Here is an 11,273-nt window from a genome sequence, read left to right on the forward strand (position 1 = left end):
CCATTTGCAATTTCACGTAAGAGAGAGGTGCTGCCTGCGCAGAAAAGCGCTACCTCCTCCTCGCCATTAAAGAGAAGCAAACAAAACAAAAAGGCTATCGGCCTTTCTCTCTCCGCCCTCCCCGCAAGTGCACTGCAAGGCTGCGACACCGCCCTCCGCCGTGGAGCCAAACCACGGAAACGCCATCGCCTCGGAACCGGCACCGAGGCAGGCAGGCAGGCAGAGCAGGACCCCTACGCCTACGGCCCAGTGCCCCACACCACACCCATGGCCATGGCCACGGACACCATCACAGCGACCGCTGCGACGCAGCATTTCTTTAACCCCTCAACCTGAGCCTTTTCTTGGCCATTCTGCCAGTGAGCACGTGACCACACGCTGCCCGTTGCTCACGCCCTCCATGTCTCCCTCTCTCTCCTACAGCTGCGCTCTGCGGAGCTAAAGCTAATTGTACTCGCAGCGTACCAGAGGAGCTCAACCCTGCCTGTTCTTTCTTGCCGTGCGGGTGCGGTCACCGCCGCCGCCGCCGCGCTCCGTGCCGCGTCCGTGATCTGCCATCCGGCCGTGCATGCGCCGAGGCTTCGACCAGGCCCCTGCAGTGAGAAGCCATTATCCCTTTCTTTCCCTGCCACCCCTGCTCCTCACGAGCGCCTCCCTGTTCCTGGCCTTCCTTTTTGTTCTTCCATCTCGTTCTGGATCTTGTGGTTCTTGCAATGCGGTCGATGGCCAAGGAGATAATGCAGCCGAGGGTCTGTTCTTGGCTTCAGCTCCGCTTCTTCGCATCTTGTGTTTTCTTCTCTACTTTACATCTTGTGTGTTTACGACAGGAGGACTATGAGCTCTGTGACATTTGTGCGATACAAAACTAACCAGGTGTGAGTTGGATTTTATTTGTTTTTGGAAATGGAGGTGCTTCCTGGATGGGGAATGGGTCCGAATGGGACCAAGATTTGGCCCATTTTTTGTAGTCCCAGATGGATGCTTCCCATTGCTCTGGATTTGATTTTGGTGATTGCTACTTGTACATACAGATACGGTTGGGTGGCCAAGATTTGATTTGACCTTTTTTGGCTTCTGTTTTCTCCACATTCTTTCTTTTTGCTGTCATGTTTGTTAGAAAAGCAGAGGCTGTGTGGATTATTCGTGTACTGCTTTTTTACTTTATGTTATTTCAGTGAATAGAAGAAGTGACGGCCGATTCTTCGGTCCATTTTATTCCGCTTGGTAGCTGAACAGAGCATTTTTGGGTTGCCACCTTCTTTCCTTTAATCTGCATAGAAATGCTCATAATAAGATGGAGCGTTTTGGGGCCCGGGTTTAATTTTGTAATCTTCTTTTTGTGTATATAAATGCTCCAGGGTTACCGTTACAATCATCCTATCTTTGGGGTCCCGGATTTAACTGTTGTAGGGCGTCGTACATGTCTCTCAATTTATCTTTGGAAACACGAAAATGTCAATATCCATTTATTACTTCTCGAAGATGCGTTTGCAATGTAGGGTTGAGCAATCATTAAGGCATCTCATTGTTTCCTTTGCACGGAGAAATCAAAATAAACTTTATAATCTGAGCGTTTTTACTGTTTTACTTCAGGTTCCTGCGACGCTGTTATAATGGAAGCAGCCACATTCAAGGAAACAGCCAGAACTGAACTATAATCAGATATTGTTGCTGTGTAATACAGATTCAAAATGACTGACATGAGGCGCCACTCCGTCTCCGTGGATGTCCCACTGTCAAGAACCCTGGTGCAGCTCAAGCGAGTGAGGTCGCTGCGGGATCCAGCAACAAACTCTATGAGCAAGTATGCATCTCCTTCTGACAGTATGATCTGGGAGACTGCTTCTAGCAATGGAGCGATGATGGAAGGAAGCAGGTCAGCACACCATCATTTGATTGAAGAGGATGTGGATTTGGAAGCCGAAGCTACCATGGGGTCAGAGCGAAGCTTCCGGGCACCAAATGCAAGAACTGCATCTTACAGGAAATCTTCAGTTGTTAGGATCAGAGGCTTCAACCCACCAAGAAACAAGCAAGTTCATCGTGTCCGCGGGGATGGTCACAGGAAATCGGTGGATTCTAACCACTCTAATCATAGCTCCCTTCGGCAGTTGGCAAACAATATAGTAACCAACGTGGTGGAGGAGAAGGAAGAGGAGGAGGTGAATTCCTATGAACGGGCACATCTCGCTTTGCCAGAGAAGAGCGAGGAAGAAGTGAAAAGGCGTTCCAAATTCAAGGGCAAGTCTTCTGCTGCAATGAGCCGCGTTGGCAGCCCTTGTATGTCTGCCAGTGAAGCGCGCTCAGTTGGGTCCAGAAGAAGCACAGTAGGGCATGGAACTGAGGACACACGAGTGAGGTCGAATGATGTTGTAGGATCAAACTTCAGTGGATGCGGTATAAGCTACTGCTGGTCAGGAGCATCAAAGTACCGCGATCTTTATTCCGATAGTGATGGTCCAGAGCAACCTCTCCTATCCCCAGAGGGGACTGAGGTACCGTTCCAAGAAAATGTACCATACACCGAGACACCAAGGTGTTTAAGCCAAAAATTTCGCCCTCGATCATTCAGTGAACTGATTGGCCTCAATGTGGTTGCTCAGTCCCTATTGTATTCCTCTTGCAAAGGAAAGATTGCTCCAATGTACTTGTTCCATGGCCCCCGGGGTACAGGCAAGACGTCTACGGCACGCATTTTTGCTGCCGCTCTAAATTGCCTCTCTCTCGAAGAGCAAAGGCCATGTGGGTTCTGTAAAGAGTGTGTCATTCTCTTCTCTGGGAGGAGCAGGGACGTAAAAGAAATTGATGCAGCAAAAATGGATCATTTGGGCCGCGTAAAGGCACTTCTCAAGAGTGCATCTCTTGTCCCATACTCGTCACGCTTCAAGGTTTTCATAGTTGATGAATGCCATCTGTTGCTAGAAGATGCCTGGTCGGCAATAGTGAAGAGTCTTGATGAGCCATACCGGCATGCTGTCTACATTATGATTACTTCTGATCTAGATAGCTTGCCTCGCACTTCCGTCACACATTGCCAGAAGTTCCATTTTCCAAAGATAAAGGTTGCAGATATTGTCAACAGGTTGGAGAGAATCTGCGTAGATGAAGGGTTAGAATTTGACCATGATGCGGTGCACTTCATTGCTGCAAAGTCTAATGGTTCTCTTAGAGACGCTGAAATAATGCTGGATCAACTTAGTTTGCTTGGGAAGAGGGTCACGATTTCTCTTGTGCATGAACTTGTGAGTAGTACTACCTATAGTAATGACTATTGCCAGTTACACAGTATAATAATGTTTCTACATTTGTTATTTGCAGGTAGGATTGGTTTCTGATGATGAGTTGATTGAGTTGCTTGATCTAGCACTGTCATCGGACACAACCAATACAGTTAGACGAGCTCGGGAACTTATGGCGTCGTCAGTTGATCCCCTGCAGCTGGTCTCTCAGCTGGCAAACCTTATTATGGACATTCTCTCAGGACGATGCCAATCTGCGGTAACAGAAGTCAGCAAAAGTTTCTTGGGAAGATATGCGTGTATGTATTCTTTCCTTGAATGGATTTTTCTACTTTCACATATTATCATTAACGACTGCAGGCTCAATGCATTAATTGATAATATGGAGTGTTTTGTGTTCTCATTTTTTTACCCTCTATATTGTCAAATCAGTAATGGTATGGCATGTTCTGATAACCAGTGCATTTGGAACTATGAAAAGTTTGCTATCCACATACCCTTCTGTTCCCCTAAGTTTCTTTACCCTTACTATTTTCCAATGATCTTGCAGTGGCAGATGTTGGTATAGAGAAACTAAGACATGCACTCAAAATACTGTCAGAAACTGAAAAACAGTTGAGGACATCAAGAAATAAGGCAACTTGGGTTACTGTTGCACTTTTGCAGTTTGGCAGTTCTGAATCTGACATAGTAGCAGAAACAAATGACATGCATGCACGCTCAGCAACAGGATATACAGGTAAGCACACTCAAATATATTACTCCCTCCGATCCATATTAATTGTCACTGATTTAGTACAACTTTGTACTAAATCAGTGACAATTATGTGGATCCGAGGGAGTATGTGTACTTGTGCCTGTACAGAATGATAGTTTAATATTTCTGATGTTATGTGCAGATGACTGGGTATCCAAGGTAAACTCAAGCTCCAATTTCTGCGATGCGTGTAACAGCAATAAGTCCAACTGTTCCGAGAGACACTGTAGACGGCTTAAGCTTGAAAACATCTGGAGGAGAGCCACTGGGAAGTGTCAATCAAGATCAGCCAGAAGTTTCCTCAAGAAAGAAGGAATCCTATCATCAGTCCATGTTACCGAAGGTAATTCAGGTGTGCCATGTTTTTCTTGGTTTTGGCCTTCTCATAGGTTTGTGCTGACTATGACACACTAAATGTGAACATTTGCAGAGGTGGCTATAGCTGAAGTTGGATTTAGTCACCCGGATCACCTATCAAGGGCAGAGAAAATGCAAAGCCTGATACAAGGAGTACTGCAGCACGTTCTCGGGTTCAATGTGGAGGTTAGATTCAAACTTGTCCCGTGTGCAGCGAGGAAAGATGCAAGGTCAAAGAGACACTCATTCAACCTGCTCGGCTGCTCGGGACGAAAGCAAGAGCTGTCAGATTCCACAGTGACAGATGAGGATGAACCTGTGAGGCTTGGAGCAAGAGAAACACCTCACAAAGGCTACTCCTCTAGTCAGCAGCCATCGCCATTCATCGTGCAACGTGTTGATTCTAAGCCAACAGTTCATGGCTCCGAGGACGATGCCCGGAGCACCTTGACATCAAACAGATCCATGACTGATGACCTGACAAGGACATGTAGGTCGGAGACTAACTACTCCAAGGGCGCAAGTGAGCAGGGTCGTTTCGACAGCATCCAGGAGCCTGACCTTCAGCCGAATTGCTTCTCACGAACATTGAAGCTGCAAAAGAGGTTCTTCTCGTCAGATGCAGCACACACAATCTGCTTCAGGATCCAGCCACACAACAAAATGGGTTTCCTACCTAAGAAAGAATTCGATACATATTTCTGCACATATGGGCCGTATGAGCAGTGTCCAAGATCGAATTCAAGAGCTACTTACGGTTCGAGAGATGAGGACTTGTAAGTTATCTGAAAGTCCTTGACATTTCCTAACAGTTTTTTTACTTCTTCATTAGTATATGTTCGGTAGGAAACGTTTAGTTAGAGAACTGAATACTCAATCACATTACTGTCTCTAGATTTTACAGTGCAACACCATACTCATTGTTTGTCCTGCAGGTCCATCAAGACTTCTTCTGGGTTTGGTTCGAACCTGCTCTGCTGGAAGGGCCCTAAACAGTCAATCTAACAGGTACATTGCCCTGTATTTGGGCATCACTGCATCAGTAGGCCATGCAATTAGAGGTCTTGCTGCTATGTTACTAGTTGCCATGTGGTTTCTTGACCACATATCAGCATGTACATGTTTGAGCAGCGCCCCCACCCCTTCTGACTTACGCATATAGTGTTTTGAATCCTCAACATGGTTGTACATTTTAATAAAAAAGGAGCCTTTTGTGTCCTGGTAAAATAATTCGAATTCCCATTCTCTAAAAAACAAAAAAAGTTATGCACCAAACTAGTTTTCTTTCATGGGGCACACAACTGATCGGTTTTACATGAAAATTTACAGGAACATAAAGGCCTCGAACAATTGGCATGTTTTTTTAAATGCGTCGGAAAAATAGTTTGATATGTTCTTTTTTTAGGTTCCACCGCATTCAGCTTTTTTTATGTTGTGGCCTTTGGGATGCAGAAATGGATGATCAAGGATGATGAACCACAATCACATAAATTCTGCAAACTCAAAATTTTGCCTGAAGCTGGAGAATTGGCACCCTTTGGCAGCAATTTTTTTAGGAGAGTCTGTGGACTGGATTCAGTCTAAATGCATTTGCACCGAGCGAGTTCTTGTTATTTGTAAAACAAATGATGGAACCTGTTGTCTGTAGGCTGCATTTAGTCAGATTTTTAGCTAAGCAGATTTGACAAGAGACCTGGAGAGGCTGTTTCCACTTCTTGTATGAAAGAACCAAATAATGCTAGTGATGATTTGTACAGCATGCCGATGATACATCCAAGTTTTCTAAATTTGAATACCTTTTGTAGCAGAAGCGGAAAATGAAGTGAGCGCATCAAACAAGCCCCTCTATACCTGAAATGTCTTGCTAATTGTTTTTTCAAATTCAGTGGTTTTCTGGGATATTGTACTACACTTTATCTATTTATTATTATTTCTTTCTAAAAAACAAACATTTCAAGCACCACTTGTCAAACATTTTTTTAATAGAGAATAGGTACTTGTCAAACATATCCTTAGGAACATAACATGAAGAACGGACAGTTATCATTTGAAGAGGAAGCAATTCAGATTTAGGTTCACCCATCCGCAGAGGGGGCCTAGATCTTCCAGTTCAACTTACCGGAAGCCGAAGCCACCACACCCTGGCTTGTTGGGAACGCTCGAATCGACCGTTTCTAGCGAGCCAGAGTCGGGCGCAAAAACAAGACGCGGTGTAGGGCACGGTGCAAAGGGGATTTGGTCGGAGATGGCGGGAGGGGGAAATCGACGGAGGTGGAGGCCATGGAGGACGAGGGCCCTCCCTCCCTCCCGGCCGCTCCCGTGAGCGGCCCGGGGGGAAACCCTAGCTGCCACTCAACCTCCCTCCCCTCCTCGTCCCTCAGCGTTGGCGGCGGCAGGGCTCTCCTCTCCCTTGCACTCTTCCAAGTAGGCCGGCGCGGGGCGGCTGGATCGGGCGCAGGCGTCGGCCTTGCACGGGGGCGGCGGGCTGCGGCGGCGTGCGCGTCGGATGGTGGTGCGCCGGCGGCCTGGGCAGTGGCTGGCGGTGTGGCGACTGCGGGCTCTCGGGATCTCGTGGGATTTGGTGGTGCGTGCTCCTGCGTCCGGTCGGGTCCATCCTCCCCGGCGTCTGGATGTTTGCGTGCGGCGCGGGAGGGTCTCCCTTGGGCCCACCCTAGGCTGCCGTGGCGGCTGATCTCCTCTTCTCTGACAGATGGGCGGCTGCCGGTGGCCTCACGTCGGTCCGGGCCGGCAACCATGGTAGGGCGAAACAGGGGTGTTTCTGGTGGGGAGACCGGTAGGAGGAACGGGTGCTCTGACGAGGTCGAGCTGCCCGTCGCCGGCGCAGGGGTGTCGGTCGTGGTCATGTGCCGCTCCTCCCCCTCCCCCTTTCCTTGGCCTAGCGCTCTCTGGTCGCAACTCTGGCAATGTTTGAGGTAGGGTGGTCGCTGGCGGTGCCGACGGTGTTTGGGTTGGCTGATTTGGTCAAAGTCGCATCCTTTGATGTTCTCATGGGTGGTCTGGATGCAGGGCGGCGACCCTGGCGGTGGGAGGCATGATGATCATGGCGGATCACGCGGCTGGGGTGCGGGCGAACAGCCACGGCCACTCGGGCAACATGGTTGCGGGTGGTTGGCGGAGTGTGGATGTGACAGAGGGGTTTGAGCACCGGGGTACACCACTTGCCCGTCCCTGGACCGGTCGACGACGACGGCGTCCGCGGATGTCTGTTCGTCTTTACAGGCTTTGTTGTGGTGTTCCCACCCCTTTCGTGATGCTCCAGCTGAAAACTTGATCCCCGGATCGGACAGTGGCGGCTTCCGAAGTCGCACCCTTCTTGGAGGCACCGTCTTTGAGCCCTCGCTCCGGCAATGTCCATCTCATCTTCCTCGGTGGAGCGCTCATGGGTGCTCTATGTCGGCATTAAGCAGTTCTTCTTCGTGTATCTCTAGTTTGCTTGGTTGCCGTGGGGGTAGTGTGGCGGTGACTGGCACCTTTATATCTTGCCTTAGGTGTATGTTGTGTGTGGTGGTGGCGTGAGTTTGTATCGGTTCACTTGTTGGTCAGTGCTTTAGCTATTAAGCGGAGTGAATAGCCTTTTTCGTCTATGGAGGACGAGGGCTTGGCCGTCCAAAATTAAAACTCCCTTCGCATTGGTCCTTCTATCACATTCATGAGATCATTCCACTTTGGGATATCTTTTGTTGACGCTCAAATTGAGGACGGCATCACTTGGAAGTTCAGCGGCCTCCGCGTACAAGGTGCAATTCCTCGGTGCCACTAGATCCGTCATGAGCGCTGCGGTGTGGAAGGCTTAAGCGCCTCAAGTGAATTTTTTGCTATCGCATTTGGACCAGCGACACACTGGCCAAATTGTGATTTGTGTCCGCTTTGCAAGCATGTTAACGTAGTCAGTAGCAAGTGCTCCATTCAAACTATACCCCCCAAAGGTGTCGATTCCAAATACGTAGACACTTCCCGTGTCGCTCACGAGCATTGTTCGACTCGATCCAACCGCGGCATGCGTGATCCTGATGCCTTGCAGAGACCTACAAATGCAGCAACAGTTTGTTACATCGGCAGACAAGATTCCCAAAATTCAACCAAATCAACGTACTCTTACCTGATAAGGCATGGCTTGAACTTGTCTTCTGTGTCCCCAAGGCCTAGCTGGCCCGAGGAATTCATGCCAAATGAGTATACGGCCCCACTTGCGGTGACCACAATGCTGTGGCCTGGTCCAGCAGTGACCTGAGATTTCCCGCGGCGGCAATTCTTCTCGCCGACCAAAATGTATCCAAGAACAAGCTTCCAAGAGCCCCCGCACCTTTGCTTCAGCCACTCCTTCTCTTCTGGTTTCATCGGCTTAAACATGGCCCTTTGCTGGCACATGTCGAATGCTGCAAGTTCCGGAAGTGGTAATTGCAAGTCTGGTGGGAATTTTGCGGGATTTCTGAAGAATTTACATGTAGCCTGAAACAGCAAAACATCTCCACATCATTGTGTCATCACAATAATTCATAACCAGCATTTTAAGACTCAAAAGTCGTGAGAACTAAGAATGTAATTGTAGAACTTGCCTCCAAAGCAGCAAGATCTTTAGGATCCAGCCCAGAGGATGAGAGCACGTGGAGGAGAATGGATGGGCTCGCGGTCAGGGGGAATTGCCCTTCGGCTTCTTCTCCAGAGAAATGGCGCTTCATAAGTTCAGCTTCTGGATCCGGCGAAGGAGAACGCGGGGCAGCAGCATCATTCACTATGTTGCGGGGCACCAGCGCGGCGTTGCTTGCTGTAGTATCCATTGGGCACTCCATGATCTGCAACTATTGAGAGAAAAAGTATATATATATTTAGTAAATTGTACATACTGAGTTGTCAAATGACTATAAATGTATGAACCCAGGGTCCTTGCAAACAAGGCAACCCCATTCTTGTAGAGAAAGTAACTAAGCCATGCATTGCTTTTTTTAATTTTTTTTTCAAAACATGAACATTCTTGTAGAGAAGGCAATCAGTCAGATCATACATTGTATATTTTGTTAAGAGTACAAAACAGTAACCAATTATATAGTACATGGTAATGTAACTCATGCTGCAACTTCAGTATTGAAGACATTATAATAATTACATGATGATCATATAGCATGATGAATGGAGAGATGTGACCCTAAGTCAAGCAATTCTGGAGATGAAATTGGTTACGACGGACCCACACACCTCTGATCTTACAGGTCTGTGGTCAAGCAATCAATTATATAGATGCATCCCTGATCAAGGATCAGTCAGCAGCATCATAGTGGAGAACGCACTCAACCAACCAAGGAACATGCCAAAAAAAAGATGATCCATGTTCGTCAAACACAATCCAATCAAGGTCGAAGATCACAAAGTGGAGGCCTCCACCATCTGTGCTGCAGTACCGACATCCATCGCGTAAAACCCCGATTCTCCACACTGCGGCCGCAGTCGCCCCAACCAAGAACTAACGAACAAAAACTAATGCGGATTTTTCATGGACAAAAACGGAAGATCCTTCCTTTTCTGCCCTTTCCTACACGAAGACACTGGACCGAAACTGATCTGATAACCACCCCATCTACCAGACCTTCCGAATCCCACGAACTCCACCCCAAAAAGACACCGGACGGAGATACCTGAACAGATTACAAGGTCAGGGGTGCTGGGATCACATGGAATTTCGGCAAGGCGCACGGCTGTGTGGTCGAACTGCCGCGGCCCCCGGGTTTATGTGGTCTTGGCAATGTGGCAGAAGTTGGGTTTTGGGGGGTGGAGGAGGAGAAAGTTTCCAGGGAAGCGAGAGAGAGAGAGAAGAGAGAGAGAGAGAATTGGGAAACCACCACCCCGTATATATACGCATGCAGGTTGGGAGCGCCACATCGGCAAATGCGGCCTCCTCGCCCTGGATTCTCTGCGTCGATCCTAACAAACCCTCTCTCGTGCTTTTAAATTTTTTTTGGAAGTACAAACCTCCTATCTTGTTGGGATGGTAGTCACAGGGTAAAAAATCCTTTAAGATCCGCAGTGATGAGATAAAACCCCATCTTCGCACGGCAGTGTATGGCTCCATTCTTTTCGTTTGTTTGGAATGTTATCGACCGTGGATCTGCCCGGAGTGCAAAACTCTAAACAAAGGCCAGTGCGGGAGCCCAAAAGAGCAGTGCTTGCTTGGCAGAGAGATCACCGTCGCAAAAGATACAAATAGGAGCACACAGAAACGTTGAACGTGGCCAGGTGGATGCTATCAATGTCGAGATCGCCGATACGAGGGGCACGAACGTTGTCGAAGAGCACACCCTTCCTAGACACGAAACTTGCCGTGCGGAGCATGTGGAGGAACGAAGCACAAGAGGTAGGGTCGGGATTGACGAAGTGCTTGGCGCGTCCCCGGCACATGCGTCCCCGACGTTCTAGCAGGGGTCCAATATGGCGAAGAGCTTGGTTCCCTAGATATTTAACAAAAAACTACCACATTTCACGGAACCGTGCCTACAAACTACCACTTTACAAATTTGTGCCGAAAACTACCACTTTTCGACTATTTTTTCTAAAAAACACTAATTTCTGCCTCATGGTAGTTTGCTGAAATTAAACATGATTATGACAGGGATGGCCCACACTTAGGCGCTGACATGACACAGTGGTCAACTCCTAGGCCGTGCCGCGCGAGAGATGCACGCGAGCCACGCGCCGCGCCCGCCCCCACCGCCGGCCGGCGAGCAACGCCACCTCTGCCATCGGTCGAAGCCAGCGTCGTGTGCTAGCTAGCCGGCCAATGGAGCATTGCGGTCGTGCTAGCATGCAGCCGTAGCAGCTTGTGTGCGTGCACGGCCGTGCATGTAGCCGCCGTCGCCGCGAGCGTGTGCGCCGTCCGCCGCCCGTGCCACCCGCCACTATGCCCAGCC

At 48.7% G+C, this 11,273-nt stretch overlaps 1 protein-coding gene across 4 annotated transcripts; it reads left to right on the forward strand.

The window, feature by feature from the left end:
- Window positions 1-290: 290 nt before the first annotated feature.
- Window positions 291-6,123, forward strand: LOC123189558 (protein STICHEL-like 2). Of its 4 annotated transcripts, none has more exons than XM_044602003.1 (8): window positions 291-598; window positions 1,594-3,242; window positions 3,319-3,538; window positions 3,790-3,978; window positions 4,139-4,339; window positions 4,427-5,129; window positions 5,289-5,361; window positions 5,683-6,123. In XM_044602003.1, exons 2-7 carry the CDS (start codon window positions 1,692-1,694, stop codon window positions 5,356-5,358), a joined length of 2,934 nt encoding a protein of 977 aa, XP_044457938.1. In that variant the 5' UTR covers window positions 291-598; window positions 1,594-1,691; the 3' UTR covers window positions 5,359-5,361; window positions 5,683-6,123. The 4 variants fall into 4 exon arrangements, with proteins under 4 accessions (XP_044457938.1, XP_044457937.1, XP_044457936.1 ...); XM_044602002.1 differs by having other exon boundaries at window positions 5,759-6,123; XM_044602001.1 differs by having other exon boundaries at window positions 292-749; window positions 5,806-6,123.
- The last annotated feature ends 5,150 nt before the right edge of the window (window positions 6,124-11,273 follow it).

This window comes from Triticum aestivum, chromosome 2A (assembly GCF_018294505.1).
Source record: "Triticum aestivum cultivar Chinese Spring chromosome 2A, IWGSC CS RefSeq v2.1, whole genome shotgun sequence".
NCBI lineage: Eukaryota > Viridiplantae > Streptophyta > Magnoliopsida > Poales > Poaceae > Triticum > Triticum aestivum.

Coding starts and splice junctions, on each gene's coding strand:
- LOC123189558 (XM_044602003.1), top strand. CDS start 1,692: ATGACTGACATGAGGCGCCACTCCGTCTCCGTGGATGTCCCACTGTCA. Junction 3,243..3,318: donor TTTCTCTTGTGCATGAACTT/GTGAGTAGTACT, acceptor TGTTATTTGCAG/GTAGGATTGGTTTCTGATGA. Junction 5,130..5,288: donor GGTTCGAGAGATGAGGACTT/GTAAGTTATCTG, acceptor TTTGTCCTGCAG/GTCCATCAAGACTTCTTCTG.